General features: G+C 34.2%; 1 protein-coding gene across 4 annotated transcripts in view; it reads left to right on the forward strand.

Annotated features, from left to right (window-relative positions):
- LOC149798261 (uncharacterized) overlaps positions 1–19584 on the forward strand; it is a 141350-nt gene that overhangs the window by 41094 nt on the left and 80672 nt on the right. For 3 of the 4 annotated variants that reach the window (XR_016421991.1, XR_016421993.1, XM_089963397.1), the window contains exons 6-7: positions 6877–6981; positions 18187–18402. Coding sequence is in view for 1 of the 4 variants with exons in the window: in XM_089963397.1 (XP_089819523.1) it covers positions 6877–6981; positions 18187–18402 (321 nt within the window). In the remaining 3 variants the exon portion in view is untranslated. The remainder of the gene's footprint in view (positions 1–6876; positions 6982–18186; positions 18403–19584) is intronic. The other variant, XR_016421992.1, reaches the window with a different exon arrangement.

Raw genomic sequence — 19584 nt, forward strand, 5'->3', positions numbered from 1 at the left:
GAATATTTCTTTCCCACACAAGCAAAAATTGTTCAGCCTTCAAATAGCTTCACAAAAATCTTGCTCTGATTTGTGGAGAAAGAATTTACTGGTTCCAATTATACTGGTTGAAAAGAATTATTTATCTTATTATAAGGTAATAGAAAAAAACAATTTCTGATTTGAAAGAAAATACAAGGTGCTCCCTCCCACAGTACCAAAATATTTGGTTGATCCCTTAGCAGACAGTTTCTTATTCTCCATATGTACAGCGATTGCAGAAAATATAAAAGAGTTTTCTTTTATTTGTGAAGTTTGACTTAAATTGCCATTATTTTAAAATATTAAAACAAGTTTCAACCTTGTTGATGTCAAAGATGTTTGGTTCTTATGGAAGCTATACAAGACAACATTAATTAAAACATGTTGCATTGAACATTTCTTTTAAGTTTGATAAAATTAAATGTGATTATTTATAAGAAGTCTGAAAAGTATGTTTTTTGCCTGGTTGCCAAGGCAATCCAGATACACATTTGTTTGTAGATTATGAGATAGTAAATATTTTCTCCATTTCTTTGATTAAAATTTCACCAGTATATTTGTATGGCAGGTGTGGAAACATGTATTCTCTACCTGGTTGCTATGCAGTTTTAATGTTTGCTGTGGAACTTGTGATGAATAGAATTTGCCTAATAATACCCATGGAATGTTTAACTGAATATAGCTATTTCTCTAGAAGTCAGAGTATATTTTTGATTGCATTTTTATAGAAAGTAAAGTTCTGTCACTCCGTAAGTTTATGACTCTGTGGTCTAAAAATAAGTAACAAAAAGAGCAAAAATCGAGAAATGTTTTGTAAAATTTAAAATGAAATTTATTTCCCAAAAATGCAAAGTGAACAAGTTAAAATAACTTATAAGTTATAGTGTTATATCAGTTCCAAAAGTATTGAGTAATCCGAATGGGTTCCAGGGGTATTCTGAATGATGTTCTGCAGCATACTGATGTACTAATATTATTGAAGAATCCCTATGATATAATCCCAAAATGTCTTTTGAATGAACTCACAGTAGTTCCCAAACACTATTAAATATCCAAATGTTCTTTAAATGAATGTTTGAGCACTGTAATTCTAATGAATGATAATTAAATGAATCCTCTCAATATAACTCTTTCAAGACTGGTAGTAATACCTAATAATTATCTTTCATAGATAAGTAAGTCATAATACAATTGAGAGATGTATATTTGTTCCAGAATAATTATACCAGTAAACAAAGTCAAGTGGGTTACACTAGCTAATCAGAAACTAGGTCATCCTGGCCTTTCAAAAAACCCATGACCTCTATTTACAGCAAATAATGTTATGTGAATTAGAGTGCAACTCTGTCTTAGAACTTTATGAATGAATATGTGCATTGTGATTACAAGAATGACTTTAAAGTGTGAACTTACAACCCATAAGAAAATTAGTATTTATAATGTTATTAACTAAATGACCCTTAACAGCTATGATCATAAAAATAATAGACATATTATAGATATTCATAAGACAGATGATAAATGAATAATGTGTGATACTGTATGTTAGGACTCTCTGGTCACAAACTTAAGTAACAGAAAAGAATCAAAACCAACAAGTTTGAAAAAATATGAGAGAAACTTACAGTAATCCAAACTAGTCCATATAAAAATCTATGAAAGTTCTAAATGAATGGAAAGTTCTTTATAAATTTAAATATTGCAAATTTATGGGTCTCTCAAGAACCATGATGTTGTCAAGATGGCATTGTCCTTCTAATAACTATAACAGTTCCATAATAATATTATAGTCCAAATGATGAGCACTTTCTGTTTTCACAGAACAGTCCAAACAAATGTTCTTCCTCTCGAAAAATATCTGAGTACATATCTGCAGACTAGCAACAGGAACACAACAAGAGTGAATGACTCCAAAAAAATGGAATGAATCTGATTGCATAATTTTCTTCTTAATATATACACCATATATTGTGACTGTATTTTGCAATAGACCCCACATGACAGCATACACTGTTGATTTTATGAATATTCACGTGACCTTGTGCAACCAGTGGGAAGCTACAGAATTATTCTGGTAACAGAAATCCCATCAGTCACTGAGAAACTATGCCATAGGTGCCATTTTAAGTCTTATTATTAAGATTGTTATTAATAACTGTTAACATGTACATAAATATCTATTAATAGATTCTTTGATATTGATGTTGTTAATAGAGCCAGGTCATGTACACAATTTATATTTGAAAAAATATATTCTATACAGTTTACAACCATGAATAAAAATTTCAAAAATTAAATAAAATCGTGTACCAGGAGTTACAAAAAATATGGATACCAGCAGCTGGAGCACTCCTCGTATTTTAAGCCTATTTTACAAATATATTCATGTGAAGGGTTCATTGGTACCAACATCTAGGTCATATTAATATTAATGGAAGGCCATTTTAAGAAAGAAATCTTAACAAAAAGCAACATGATCTTCCCTTTCATGCATTATTAACCCTACAGTACTTAAGCTCAGTTTCATTGACTGGTACAATGAATATAGTTTTTTGATTATGAAAAACATAACATAGATAACAAACAATCAGATGTTTAGAATGTAGATAATTGAAAAATTGTGGCATTAATGAGAGCAAAAAGATTCAAAACTAACCATAGTTATTATTTTGGCCAAATATGTTGAAGAGATTCAAGATCATTGAATGGAGAAGCCATTTATTATCAAGTCTACTAACTGTGCAGATTTATGTATAAGTTTAAAGGAAGATGCCAAATAATATTTTTGTTACTTAAATGACAAGCTGCCTAAGAAGAAATTGATGTAATGATTCCTGATAAGGATACTTGTTGAACTTGGCATCTCTTTTGTAGACCTTTCCAGTCTGTACAAATTATTCTGTTCCACAGTCAAGTGTGGATCTTGTTGCTTAAAATAGAAAACTTTTACCTGACTTGTATAATTTGACAAAAGTTGACAGAACATATCCTGCCATGAAATTCTTTCAAATTTAAACAAATGGTTTCAATCTGCCATCAAATATGACAGCTGTTACTAAAAATATAAACCCCTTTAAACAACTTCTTATAAATTGCTAGACTGAATTTGAAGAAGTTTGACAGAAAGCTTGACAGAATCACTTTGCATATATGGTACAATCACCTGACATAGAGGACTTTTACTTTTATTTAAATTATGCCAATCAGTCATCAACTATGGCCACCATTTCTAAAAATAGAGAGTTAATAAATTTATTCTGAACACCCTCCATCCCACAACTTTTAAATAGAATATGACCATGCTTTATAGGAGTCAGCTTGGCATTAGAGGCCTTACAGAGTTGTACAAATGATACTAATCCACTTGCAAATATGGCCATTATTACAGAAAATAAAAAAGGAAGAAAGCTTTAAATGCCTAAATCCTTGGACAAATTAAACTTTTGTGCCATTAGATATGGATAAAGAAATATACCTTGAGAAACCATGAAACAGTTGTTTTCATAACGTATGTAATAAACAGTATTGGACAAAGTTTCAACAGAAAGTATCATGCTGAAACCATATTTATTGGATAATATCACTTTATTTGTAATTAGGCAGATGTCAGCCAGCCAACTGAGGCATTTCATGCCCATTTGAGCTTCTTGTTTTTCTGCAAGAAAGTGGCAAGCATTATCTGATAAATATTGAAAATATGAGAGATTTATGGAAAAATGCAAATTATCTATTATAATTTATGCAGTGTTATTGTAATGTTAGATACAACAACAGTTTGATAAAACTGATAATGCATGTATTAAAAATATACGAGTTTATTTTGAGATCTGATAATACACTGGACACTGTTTTAACACTGACAGTACTCTGGTATGACACAGACATTACAATAGCAACATCATGATATTTCATAATAGTGACCTCCTCAAAAGAATTATTCTTTATATTTTTGTACCATCTTGTACATCATACCTGATACTATTTTAGGATGATTGTTTTGTCCAACACATAAATTATTAAATAGGGGGCCCTGAGTGGTCTAAAGCGCTCACCGTTTTGGATCACTGCCATCTCACCTCTGCATTGGTTCGAGTCTCGGATTCGGCTAATGTGGTTATATGAGAAAGCTTGCCAGTAGCTTCTCGTGGGTTGGTGGTTCTTTCCGGGGGTTTTCCGGGTTCTTCCTCCACCATTAATACTGGCCGCCATGTATAGCCTATCTTGTGCTGAAAAATGGCGTTAAGCCCTACAACAACAACAACAAATCATTAAATACTTGTATGTGTGACACTTCGACCATCTGAGTACTTCAAAGCTGAGTGTCATTACTGTGAAGAAATAATGGGTATCATTTTAATTCTCTATTTTAATTAAAACCTTCCTGTTAAATGTAATGGCTAGATTTAAATGATCTAACACTGAATATGGTTTCCATGAGAAGCTGGTAAGGAACTTGCTCATATATATATATATATATATATATATATATATATATATATATATATATATATATACATATACATACAATGTGACCCCACTATAGCACGTTCCGTTTTAACGCGAATTTGGATATAACATGGTTGTGACGTGGCTCCCAACATTTTATATACATGCATTTTTCTCGCACACGAAAAAGAATTCTTTCTGAAAAGTATGCCCAAAAAATGTAAAACATTTATTATCATTTTGGGGAAGAGATTGTGCATGAATAATACAAGACAATTGTGGAGTGGCTCCAAAAATTTTATATGTACTTTTGTCGTACACGAAAAAAAAGAGTTTTTCCTTCTTAAAAGTACGAGAAATAAGCATAAAATGTTTATTCTAGGATTGCATAGGCTTTGCCAATGTCGCAGACTGCAATTTTTTTACCTGATCGGCGGCAAAATATAACATCTGGTGATTTTTTTTTATTGGCAACATTGTTGTCTGTTTAAACTTGTATATACAACCATTGGTTTGAATTGGAAAAATTCAGAGGCCCCAGGAAAGGAAGTCGCAAACCTGATACAAAATGCAAAAAAACGTATCTATTGTTACATAAACAATTTCTTTGTCCATACTGACAAGCCATCTTAACTGTGTATTGTTATAATCCACTTATGTTGACATCGAGCATGAGTACTGTGTGTTGTGAGATATCTGCTTTCTTTCGTTGTTGACATTTCTGGTGGTGGAGATCAGCCTAATGAGGAATTATCTCGTAATCTATCTTTCATCAGATTTTAGGCCGCTTGCTAGTAATTAACATATTTACATAGACTGACATTTGTGGTGGATGGTATGTAAAATTCCTCTTCTTTCCACTCAGAATTAAATCCTTCAGAACACCCACGTTCTATACTAATCCTTGTCATCGGACCAGAACACCTGCATCTCCATCGATCATTTATCCTTTGTTAAATTGAGTGGAAAGCAGCATCACCCTGCAACAAAAAATGTATTTAAAAAATCTTACTTGTTGGTCTACTAGCTATTCAATAGGCAGGGAGGAACTGTAACTATGATCGACCAAACAACGGCCAATTCCTTTTTAAAAAATATACCCAGATAAAATAGTTTGCTGAAATTTCAAAGAAAACATTACCTTTGAAGTACCGACTGTTATGAAAACATACTAAGTAAATGGAAAGAAACCAGTCTCAATAGTGCAGTACAATTATTTGATGTTGCCACCACAATAAGAAACAAGCATTTGTTTGGTTCTCTAAAGCTGGCCTTTAGCGGTGACTTGAATAGCGCATGCATATTTCGTCAAGGAAAGCCGACTACAGTCTTCAATAATAACAAAGAACTTTTCTTCAGAGAAGTCAGTACCAAACTTAAATAAAAGCAATGGAATCTGATGGATTTTTGCATTTTCCAACTTGAGTGGAACACATTTACTGTGCCGTGAAAGTTTCCTTTTTTGCAGGGAAAAAGTTTCTGCTTACGAATGCTACCAATGGCGACTTAAAATGCAAACTAATTTTTGCCGACTTGGGACGCACTGAAAAATAAATGTGCTTCATCATTCGTTACGTGATTGTGGTATTTTTATCCACTGAATTCAGACCTATATGACCTGTGACAAAATTACTGAATATTTTAAATCTGTTGACTTTTGGAATTACTTGTATTGTGGATTCAGTGTATGTGATGAGATTTGCAGGAGTACATGGTGTTCATACTCTATTAATGCTATACAATAGACATGTATATAAAAACAGTATACACGTATATGTACCAATCCATGGTTCTCTAAATAAAGTAAAATATTATATATGTCTTATCTGTTTTCACTACAGGTGTATTTCACATTTACATGCATCATTTTCTTCAGCTAACTGACCTGGTTGCTTATAACACGTTTTGGTCTATAACATGGTCAGGTTCTATGGCTCCCAACTACCATGTTTTAGCTGGGTCACACTATATATATATATATATATATATATATATATATATATATATATATATATATATATATATATAAATGCTCTGAGATGTATATTGAAATTGCACAGATGTGATGTTTATTTTCACATGTATTTCTTTTCATTAATATGGTACATTATATTTTATTTTGAATTATTGATCGTGTTGTTTTTGGTTGGTCTCGGTGAAAGCTTCCATCTGTATCATACAAATATGTACCTAATACAGGTAGATGTATATTGTGTCACTTTGTGACCTCATATTCTGATATTCCATCGGTCTAGAAATGCACTTATATTGTAATAATAATGAATCATTTTGTGAAAAAGTTCCAATCTGAGTTACAAGTTCATTCTATCAGTTATGTTAAACTTAAATACCAACAGTGCTTAGATAGGTTAAAGGCAGCATTTATACAAATTTGGTTGTTATTTCTAGCAGGTGATGCAGATGGGAATGAATCATCAGCTAATGTTTGCAAGGAGATTGCCATGAAGCTTATACCTGCTTGGGATACAACAAAGGAGAAAACTACCGTAAGAGGTAAATCTCTTGTTTTCACTTGTATGGACATACACTTTCTGCATCACTCACACTCACTGAAACTCGTATGAATTCAGTGGTATAGAATAGAGAGTGGTTTGAAATATAAATGAAATATGTACTAATAGAAGCTACTCCTGACCCAGTTAAAGGAAGAAGATTTATTCAAGTCCTTCCTTTCTCTAGACTCTCTTACAGATATTCTTCATCCCAAGCTCCCATTACCAAATGCAGTCAGTATTTTATGCAGTGAATGTATAGGACCACAGGCGCTTTACATGGGTCTGATTGTCCAGTTTTCACTATATATATATATATATATATATATATATATATATATGTATAGAGTTTAATAGCAGTAATACATTGTCTACTATTAATGCATCACTATATCTTTTTGTGATACTAGTCTGAAGTCCAAGGTGAATATTCCCTCCTTCCATTAGTAATTTGTCTTCCAGATAAAGAAAAAATATATATGATTCCATTTTGACTCCTCTCATTTGGCATATCCTTATTCTTTTCTTGGACTATATATAATTTTATGGGTTTTTTTTATATTTTCACTCCATTTGTCACATAAACTTCATTTATTTGTGTTCCTTTTTATAAAATTTGAGGTTTTTTGAGTACCTCACTAGCAAAGCTTGTTTCTTTGTTTTAGTTTTAGCCTTCTCTTAGTAACTAAGTATTATCCACCTATTTCTTGATCCAGTTGATTGTTTATTTCCTCTAGAAACTAGAGGTAAACTTTTGTGCTGCTGTTTATGTCTTTGTTGACATACGAAACATATATACTCACTTAGAAGTCAAGTCAAACTGCAAACAACAAAGATCCTGATCCACCATAGCATAATCTGCCTGCAGACCAGGGTGTATGTTTGTTCTTCTGATTACTCCTTACAAACTGCATAGACCTGGGTTTGTGCAGTTTGCAGTTGGACTTGACTTATAAGCAAGTATGTATGGCAACCCTCATTGAATATCGACAATACTTTTTAAATAGGTTTCGGAGTGGGTTTGATAACACCTACTGCCAGTGGAGGGAACTAGGTTTCACATTCTTGGTTTTTGCATTTAACTTAGATTATTTTTTTTTTACAAACTGTATAAATACTTTTATCCATGCTAGATCCATTCATTCATGCTTGATAGTATGTTCTCTCCTACTCAGAAGGCCCTTTCTCATCAAGGTAGTTGGAAGATGGAATAAATATGTTTATTCAATGGTAAACTTTTCATATTAATGACTGTACATTGTATATTATGATCTGTTACCCTCAGCAGGTTAAATATGTATTGTGCATATGAATGAGTATATGAATTAGGTGAGTGGACTGCATGCTGGATTCTTTATATGTGAGACCTCACCTGTAGTGGTTAATTAAGGAAATTATTGATGGCTGCAGTATGTATTGTTGGCCTTAACTCAAAGACCCTGAATTTCCCCTAGTAAAATCTTAATTCAATGGGTGAACAGTGGTAATACCTTTTCAAGCAGATGTTTAAGAACATTCTCTTTGAAAAAGGAATCCAAAAATAATGTGTTTATTACAACTTATTCATTCTACTGTAATATGATAGAAAAAAATGTTCATCTTTTTTAGTTGTTTTTTTTTTTTTACATCATGTGTTTTTTGTTTATGGGGCCCAAAGTGGCTGAGTGGTCTAAAGCACTCACTATTCTGGATCACTGCCATCTCACCTCCTTCTGCGTGGATGTGGATTCAAGGCGCGGCTAATGTGGGTACATGAGAAAGCTTGCTAGTAGCTTCTTGTGGCTCGCTGGTTCTTCCTGAGGTTCTCCAAGGTTCTTTTATGGAGTTAAACCCAACAACAACAAAAACAACAACCACAAATTTTATGTTTTGTTACACCCTGTCACATTAGACTGGTAGGTTGATGGTTGGGTGGGTAATTAGGTAGGTAGGAGGTTTCACAATGTCAGCACAATACTGGCCATATATTGCCAGTTAAAAGTTACAATTTCTGATTCTTAGAATGATTGAAAGTTCTGACATTAAGATTAAAGATTGCAAACAAAGGAATCAGGATCACCTTGGTCCAATTTCATTTTCTACATGATAATGTTTACAATAGCTACTGGAAACTGGTGATAGTAGTGGTGAGCTATGTGATCATTAATTACACTGTGTATTTTCTTTCAGCCTTTCAGTGTACTGCAGGTTGGGTAAATGCAGCCATAGAAAGGCAGCTTGGGAAATGCACAACACCTGTTTAGCATGTACTTTATATGTATGCACAGGCAGATATCAATTTTAAGCCCTTTGAACTGATCCGGTGTCAGACTTTTTGGAAAGTTGCCATGACTATAGGGATAGAAGGAAGGGACCTGCTTCCTCCTCTTCTTCAAAGGAAGGCCATCTCCATTCCCAGGAGAGGTGATTGACATTTCCCAATATGGAGAAGTTGCTAACACTGTAAGGGTGATGTCTATGGTCCTTTCTAGGGTAAAGAAATTGCTTGGTTCAGAAGGATGGGATCACTGTCACTTGGTGTGAAATGAAGTTGTCTGCTAATATTCGTGTTCAAGCCCTATTGGTGAGTCAGCCATGTCTGCCTTTCCTCCCGTGACACCATGGATGACTTTCCCATGCACCAGCAGACTGGGCACGCTTTAGTTCCTCCATGTCTCCTCCAGCCTCATCTTAAAAGAAAGCATATGAAGCTGCCACTCACCTCCTCATGGGGGGCCCAAGTGGCCATGTGGTCTAAAACGCTCACTGTTAGGGATCATTGCCATCTCACCTCTTTCTATGTGGGTTTGAGTCTTGAGTTTGCCAATGTGGGTACGTGAGAAAGCTTGCCAGTAGCTTCTTGTGGGTTGGTGGTTCTTTCCAGGGTTTTCTCAGGTTCTTCCTCCATGATTTATACTGGCCGCCAAGTTTAGCCTGTCTTGAGCTGAAAAATGGCATTAAACCCAACAACAACAACAACCTCCTCATGAGTGGAGAGAGTATTGCCGATCACCTTTCTTCAAGGAGAGAGAAACAGTTGGTTGGACTAGTGCCCATTATGCCTATTCCCTCCTATGCTCATGATCAGAGACATGACAACAATTCTTTTAGAAGATTTGTATGGAACAGGTCCATCTTGTATGGATTCCCAGTCTTTATCCCAGTCTATGGGTCAGGTGACAGGAGGAAGAAGTTTGGTATTTTGACGAGGCAGTAAGCCTCCATTTTCCAGATCGGTCTTGAAAGCGCTTGAAATATTTGGACACTAGGATCCTTTCAAGTTTGAAGATGCTTTCTGGAGCACAATGTAAAATAGACCTTCCCTTGCTTCCAGACTTGTTGATGGTTATGGAGTTAATGCAGGTGTAATGAGACCAAGAGGAAGCCAGACAGCAAGAGGTGGTCTGTCCACTCTTCATAGCAAGTCTATCAGAGATTTTTATTGACTTCTCACCTCTGCATCTCAGTCATGGAAATTTAGAATGCAGCAGTGGAATCAGTTCACCAAGGAAGACTTCATTTGCAATCTATCCAATTCCTGCTGCTAAGAAATTGAAGACTGCACAGAGACTCGCTTTCTGCTTGCATTCCCTTGAGATTCAAATTTTGTCACCGTCTGAGTTGGTTGCAGATCCAGGACCATGTCTGATAAGTGCATTCAAACCTCATTCCTTTCTGTACACTTGAATGCTGATTTTGCAGTACAGTCATGACAAGGGATAAACACAAGAAAACTACACAAAATCACAATTTATCACATTGATAAATATCCTACTTTGCATAGAAAAATGAAAAATATAGTAAATTAATAATATCATTGATTCCAAACCTTTCTTGGTTTGAACCTGATATACCAATTACTTAACAGGTAGTATAAATAAAATCACAGGAGAACCTAATTTAGCTGACTAGAAACAGTATTTTTGTGATAATCAAAATTAATCTACTATAATAATATAATTTGATCACTGATATAAACCCCTTGTTTTCATCTATAACTTGGCACAACTCTGTCAAACTATACATTTCTCCAATAAAAGAAACAACACAACATATTTAATGTGACTAGATAAAACAAAGTCTTTTACAACTGGACAAACTAGGAAGATGTCAGCTTATTTAGCTGTGTTTGAAACAAAGGATTAGTAAATAACATTTTCTAGAGAAACTTGTTTATGTGTCCTAACCATCTTAAGTGAATCCATCCAAGTCCACAGTTCATTGTGTTTACAAAGGAGACATTAAGGTACAGTCATGTTCTTCCTCAGAAATAATATTATATCAACATTCTCTGCACTGATTGCTGTCCTTTGGCTTGAAACAGTATCTCCTGCAGTACTGAAGACTCTTTCAGAAGGGACAGATGTTGCTGGTATGAAGAACAACTCTCTTGCATAACTGGATAACACAGGAAACTCATGTTGATGATCTTACCACCATTGGGCAAAAGGAATCGACTCCTGATCCTTGTAGCTCTCAATTTCTTCAGTTACTTTTTCAAGTCTTAGTATTTTTCTCTACATTCACAACATATACATCTCCAGAAATGGAAGCAAGACCAGCATTAGTTATCTTTTGAGAAAAAGAACTTGCATCTGTTAGCAATGCAAGCATCAGCAGATGTAGATGAGATTTAAACATAGTCAGCTTTAGCTGATGTGGATGGGTCAGAAGCATCTTTAACTTCTTTATTCTATTCATTTGGTGAGATTTAGTTGTGCTGATATCCTCAGCTGACAAGAGTGGTAATGCAGGAAGAGGTGGAACATCAGTAGCTGAATCCTGTTTAACTTTTTTTGGATGATTCTGTTTGTAAAAAGTGGATACAGCCAGAGCCAAGTGGTTGAAGACTTCAGATTGATTGTTGTTAGTCAGAAAAGGGAGGTTTTTGAACCTGGGGTCCAGAGCAGTTGCTGTCTGGAGGAAATCCTTGTTTCCTTCATATCTGGTTGAAAGATCATTCACAATAGTTGCTTTTATGCATTTCACCACTGTTGAATCATGATCAGATGGTGCCATAAGTGTAGTCAACAGTTGATTCTGCAGTGGAAGAATGATGGATATCGTTGGTGTTTCTTCTGTGCACAACACTGTTGTGATTGTCCATAGTGGTTTCAAGCATGCCAATACTGTTTCAGCATTGCTAATATCAGTTTCAGACAAGGTACATCTTTGTTCACAATGTGCACCTCTTTGCTGGTTAGGGCAGCATATACAGCTGGTTGTAGTTTCAGAAACCTTTCAGTCATGTCAGCTGCCAAGTTCCATTGGGTACAAACATCTTGAATTAGTTTGTGTTTTGGTCAGTTTAGGAGCTCAGTTTTATTCCTGCAGCAACTGCATTGCAGTCAAAAAAGCTGACAATTCTTCTGATCCTGCCAAAAAGTCTAACATCATTGATTTTCAGGCCTTTCTGGGCAGTTAAATTTAAAGTGTGTGCATAGCAACCAATATGTGGGTTACATTCTGCTTCTGATGCTGTGACAGGCTGTGTTTTAAGCATTGTCAGTTATCAGTGAAGATTGGATGGAATTCCCCGTTCATTAACAGCTGACAATAGAACTGCAGCAATATTTGTACCCATGTGGCTCGCAGGTAGAGCCTGTGTAATTGTAGCACATAACTACGAAGTTTGCAATCAAGAGAATTAAAACATGCAGTTACTGTAACATATGATTCTGCTGCTCGGGAAGTCCAACTGTCAATTGTTAATGCAACTGTAGATGCTAAGTGCAAGCATGCTTTTATGTCTTCCTTGACTTTTAAATACATATCTGGGATAATTTTCTCAGAGAAGACCTGTCTAGATGGCACAACATTTCATGGATCAAGCACTGATGCCACATGTTTAAAAACCCTTAGTTTGATAAAACACTGTATGGCTGCAAATTGTGAACGATGAAACTAGCAATGGCATGAGTGATAGCTGTGGACCTTGGTGATGAAGATATGTAGTTAGTCTGTGTACCTAGCATATCCTCAGTCTTTTGTTGTCAATCTGAAACAATATGTACACTTTTAGTGGAACCTTCAGCTCTTGTGTTAGAGGTTGTGTCACTCTGTTGCACAGTACTAATGGAAAGTACTGATGGATGGTAATGCTGTAAATGAGTTGAGAGGTCATACCACTTGCGTGATTTATTTCAGTTTTGCACATATTACACACAGCGACAGTTTTGTCAATTGTATCTGAGTGCTAAACTCCCATTTCAGTGAAAAATTATTCCAAACAGTCCTCATTGCTCTTGGGTTCTTCACCAGCTCATACATAGAAGCTGACATTTTGGCAACTAGTAATGGTGTTAAGTCTAATAAAAGACATTGGTGTATTCAAAGCTAGTTTGCAAATGTTGGTGAAGAAAAAAAATGGTGTACCAGTATTACTATACTTGTATCACGATATACCATTTCAGGCATTTTATATTGCAATTTACTGGTAAATTTTTATATCATTACACCCTTACTGCATCCATGGTGCATGATGTTTCTGTCAATTAACAATTGCTTTTTACCACTCTGGAGTCATATGTTTGATCCATTTTCATGGAATATGACCTTATATCACTAAATTATAAGACAAATTTGATAATCAACAAGATCCATAAATATTTTTGAGGTGATATTGTACTAAGTTGGCTTACAATTTTATGACTTTGGAGGCCATATTTCTGATCCAGTTGCGATTAAACTTTGAACATTTGCTTATATCATTAAGATTTTGGATGGGTTCAATAATTAATGTATACTAATAATGTGAGCTTAGATTTGAATGGTTGAGTTTTGTTGCCTCTGAAAATGATATTTTTAATCTATTTTATTCAAACCTACAATATGGCCATATATCATCAGGGTTATCATCAGGGTCTTTGACTGGTTCATTAATGAGCAGGAATTCAGTGACTCTTGAGGCCATATGATTTTTTTATATCAAACTTGGAATATATGCTTATATCATTATGACCTTGGACATGTAAAAATGAGCTAGATCCATGCTTACTAATGAGGTGATCTTGCTTCAGGTTGGCTGAGCTTGTTACCCTTCTGGAAGCCATTTTTCCAATCCAGTTTTGATCAAACTTAAAATTAAAGCTTATATTATCAAGATCTTGGATAGATTCAGTAATGTGCAAGATTTTCACGTATTAGTGAGGTGATCATGCATCTAGTTGGCTGACCTTCTTGCCACTCTGGAGGCCACATTTCCCATTTGATTTTGTTCAGGTTTGTGATATTGCTTATATCATCAAGATATTGGAAGAATTGATCAAACTTAAAGAGAAACATATTTTCAATTCATGTTACGACTTTTTATTAAACAAATAAATAATGGTACTCACTGGATTGATTTAGCACTAATTAAAAATATTTATGATTGGAAATTAACTGCAATTTTATTCTTAGATATATGTAAGGCTTTGATACTGTTAACTCATTAACCCCTGTTGCTAGGGGTTAATGTGTTAACAAGGAGTTTTTCATCAAGGAATTGCTAAATTTGTAATTTATGTATAATGTTGATGCACAAATGATTAAATACACAAGGAATATTCAAGTTTTGTGACGCCTTTTTGATAACAGTATATTAACATTGTATTATTTGTATTCTGTGCTATTTGTGCGGTTAATTTTAACCTTGTAGACTTTTACTTCATCAAACATGGAATGTAGGCTTATGTCATCAAAATCTTTGGCAGTTTCAGAAGTTATTTTGATCAGTGCATATTTAATGATGTAATCTTGGATTTAATTGGCTGAGCTTGTTACCTCTCCCAAAGCCATAAATTTTAATCTTTTGGATTTAATGTAATCAAATTCATGAGTGACAGTGCATATTAATTATATAATTAGTTTTAGAAATAATATTTATTAGGCTATAGTAGATAAAATTGACATGATAATAAACTGTTGAGACACAGTTTACATAGAATGTGTTCATACTATATAGCCTGCATGTTGAAATGGTTAACTGTTAAGTTATGCAATCCAGGTGATATCAGACTACATTGGCCTCTTGTTTAAGCTGGATGTTGGCTGCTAGTGAGAACTGTAGGTTACACATGTAACTTGTTATAAAAATATTTTAAGGAGTTTTGGTTCAAAATATAAAAGGAAGAAATTGTAGCTGAAAAATGGAACTCAGACTGAGATGGTCCAAATATTCTCAAAAATGTTTCCTCATACAATGGGGTGTTCAATATATGCATGCTTACATGCATCCAAAACACAGAACATCCAAGATCACCATAACAATATTTTTGGTCTCCATGCCAGAAAGAAAACCTCCTTCACTAGTTGCAGAGTTCCCACCTATATAAAATATTGCATAGATTATGCAGATTTGATGGATAGGCTGACATTTTGTATGATGCAGAAAACAAGCTGAGGTAAATATGTCAGAAACAAGTTAAAGCAGCTGCCCTACTGTACTTCATCTTTGCCAGATTAAAACTTTTGGGGACCTGAACTTAAGATAGGGGGTCGTTATAGAGTTACAAATCCACCCTGAAAGCGATCTTTAAACTGTCCTTTATATGTGTATAATTATTATAGCTATATTAGTCTGAATATTAGATGGTTTAGACCTATATATTATTTATTTAAACACATGTAAGTTTATCCACGGCAACAAGGGGGCTCTCATGATTAAGAGAGCTTGGGGCACGTGTCCCCTGTGTCTCCCCTTAATTTTCTATATCTGTCTTTATGAATATTTAAGAAAGCTTCATTCTATTATCTTGGTATAATTAACTCATGCTAATGCAAATAGCATTCATGCTTGTAAACATTGCTTTGCATATCAAGATTGTCCATTTTGTTGTGATGATGTAAAATTAACCTCACAAACCAGCGGCAGCACACTATCCACACACAGATATTAATCTACATCATTGGCAAGCATGCGTTTTATTACCCAAGGAGATACGTTCTGATATAATTAGTATTTTACCCACAGCACTGACTCCTTAATGATTTGAATCTGAGTCCTGGATTTAACAGATCAGAGGTGAATTGACTCCTAGTATGGAATATTTCATTGGACCATTGAGTACCTTTCTGCTTCCATCCCTATTTACTGTAAAATGGGCTGCCAACACCAAGCCTGTTGTACTGAACAAATTGGTCACCACTGATCAAATGTTCTATAACATGTTTGATTACTTTTCACTATTCAACTTCAGCAGAATTAAAATTGTTTAAGAACAGCTAGAATATTCTTAATGTGCTTTTTAATAAGGGAATAGACTATTTCAACAATAATTGGATACAATTTGTGCAGAAATAAATAAGGGACATTGGAGATCATTCATAACAGAGATATTAGCCTCTGCTACATCAAAGGAAAATGACACCCTGACATTCAGTTGAAGCAGACAAATTGAATGTTTAAATTCACATATGGAAAAAATTCCACTGGAATATCCCAAGATAATGAATTCATCTGCATGAATGAAGAATGATAAAATCTAATGAAGAACATATTCAGGCTTATTCAATAATCTTAACATTGCAACTGAATTTGATTGTTGAGTTTTGTTCAAGGCTTCTTCAGCCAGGTTTTTTTCTTTGGCACTTTCATCATTAATTTTGAGACTGAAATCATCCCAGTCTGCATACAGTGTCAATTGTGGAGGTCTTTCATTGCTACAGTGATAGGCACGGGTGTGGTGGGATGTGTTTTTCTTTTTTCTTTTGATGCTAGATCTGCTGAATCATTTTCTGATGTTTCAGTTGTGGAACAACTTTGTACTTACAGTCACTAACCCATGTTCCATGAATTATCCCAATGCTTACTCCTGTGTTCTGTGATCTCTTGTACAAGATATCCTTCCTGCATATAATCATTATATTGTGGTAGTTCTGTATACTCTTCCACTTCTGTTGTTATGCAGGGCCAATACAACTTTTCACAGACTAAAAGGTTAAGTCTCTTCCATGATGTCCAAGAGTGACATTAAGTTCTTGCAAGCCCTCTGTTTATACTGCTTGGAGAGTACTATCACATGTCTTGCTTCATCTTGTTTGACTTCTTAATACTGTACATCTTGTCTGAGAAGTAGATGATCAAATTCTTTATCAAGGCAGCATATTCTGGCTATGGTGCTTGAGATCTATTTGATCTTTACCCTTCAAAACGATAGGCAATTTCCTAGTAATGCTTTCATAATAGTATAATATCCCTAAAAGGTGTGTTGCATACCACAGTATAGGGTCTATATTCAGTGTCAAGGTCACAGGTCAGTATGGCTCCATTCACATTTGCCATTCTGCTTTCTTAATATAAAGAGTTGTTTAAGATAAATGGATGAAGCAAGGTGTACTCACGTATTATCACTAGAAGCTACTGGTATATTGCATCAACCCTTTGGAGGAAGATGTATTCAGGATAATGAGATACACAAGCAAGTAGTTTATAAGGCTGTCAGATTTTTGCAACCTACTCCAAAAATGTAAGCATTTTTCAATACAGCAAGAAAATTATAATGAATAAATTGACAATGTTATCAAGATAATTCCAGATGCTGAAAAGATACATATCTTTTATTGGAAATATAATTATATCCAGTATTAAACTTATCAAATACTACAAAAACTTTTGAGACATTTTCAACCAACTGGAATCTTGTCTCATAACTGGAATGGGCTAAATAATGTCATAAGTAAAGATAATTACTGCTTTCACAGCTGAAGAGCTGGCATGAGAGCTCCTATGCATTCACAAAGTCATTCACTTCAGAAAAAAATTTGAGATTATCCTGTACATAAGTGTTGTAAACTAAATGGTCCCACTAACCCCAGAAATTTTTGTTTTTGTTGAATATTTTCAAACATCATTATAATGAAAAACTGAAGATTTAATTTTTTTTAAAACTCGTTTGAGCACTGTTATAAGCCTACTTCAGCAGGTAAATTTTCTGACCCAAATGATGAATGAGAGAAGTTTTATTGTTGTTATTGTGGTCAAGAACATTGTCTTACTTTAAATCTTATTATAATGAAATCAAATGAAGATTTTACTGAATTATTTGTTTGAGGGACTCCACTGACATGATAACAAAATTTTATTATGTTAAATATGTAAAATGTAAAAAAGTTTAAAGTGTGTGACAAAAACTTTTATCAATAATATATAAATCTTTTGACTTCCTGTTTCAGTAAAATGTCTCACTGTTTCATTGATTACATCTTTCACTAGTTTCAATGTATGAATCGAATAATGAATTGACAGGTGACCTGGATGTAGCTGCACCTAGATTCATCACATCGCAAATGCACCATGAAGATGATGGCAGCCATCAGAGTCTGTCAACACCTGACTCAGATAGACTGGAAAGTTCTGAATTGGACCAGACTGTCTCACAGCATGGAGAAAACTCTAGCTATCACTCAGATATATCACTTGCAGCTGGCATTAACACTGATGCATCTCTCAGTGACCTTCATGGTACTGTTTTTCTTTCATGATATAGAGAAAATTTAATATGGGTGTCAGAGCAGTAATCAGTATCAACAAAAATAAAGAAGCATTTTGTTTGTAGTTTAATTTAATTGCTTTCATTGTTGTTACAGATATATTTGGTTGGGGCAAGATATACAGTATATATAAATAATGTAACTTTTGACCATTTGATTTTTAAATATTTTTTTTTATCAACAAGCAGGGTCACAAAATTGTTGGTTATTGGTAAATACCCAAGGGTACAGATGGAAGAGAAATAGCCATCTATGTGGCACAGTAGTGAGTTACCTTAAATGAAATGGTGGTGTGTTGCCAAATTACCTTGTATCCTTGTGATCCATTTAGGTATTCAGTTATATACTATGGTTTCAGATAAGGTAACTGCTTCATCTATTATTATTCAGTTACATGCATACAACTTTCATAAATAAATAAAGAAAGAGATTAGTTAGATGTTGCTAACTTTTTAAACAATTTTAGAATTATTGTAACAATAAAATAATCTGTTATAATGTAAATTTGTTAAAATCAACTCTGTTGTGAACCAAGTTCTTATTTATTCCAAACACTGCATTAACATCAGTCAAGTATAAGTGCATGTAATAAACCTTTAGTTGAGCATACATTAGATCATTCTTTAGAATGTTTTAAAAGCATGTTTTACAATTTGACAATAGCGGTACAGGATATTTCATTACACCTTACTGAAAATTGGTCAGACTTAGGAACATTATAGACTGGCTTGCTGAGAAGGTCTTGTTAGGGTTGGCAGGTCTGTAATACAATGGCAGAAACATTCTCAAATACTCCAGACAGGAGAACTGTTTTATAAACCTCCATGATTTCATAAACCTGAAGGTAAAGTTTCCTTTAAATTTTAAATCTGCAAATTTTAGAATATTGTAAATCTTTCACTCTCAAAGAACTAGAAGACTTGCTTGATCAAGCCTATGACACTTCAGAAAAACCAGATGATAATCCACTTATCAACTTTGAAAACACTGATAAAGCTCTCAATACACTAAGAAACATCTATAAAATTTGGGAAACTGGTGAATTCACACTTTTATGGTGAGAAGCAACAATTGCCATAACTGGAAAAAAAACCATACCAACCCTTGCAACTGAGATCCCAAAGCACAAACAAGCCATGGAATGAATGATAAA

The sequence above is a fragment of the Sinohyriopsis cumingii genome, chromosome 6, assembly GCF_028554795.1.
Source record: "Sinohyriopsis cumingii isolate HCF-2022 chromosome 6, ASM2855479v2, whole genome shotgun sequence".
Classification (NCBI taxonomy): domain Eukaryota; kingdom Metazoa; phylum Mollusca; class Bivalvia; order Unionida; family Unionidae; genus Sinohyriopsis; species Sinohyriopsis cumingii.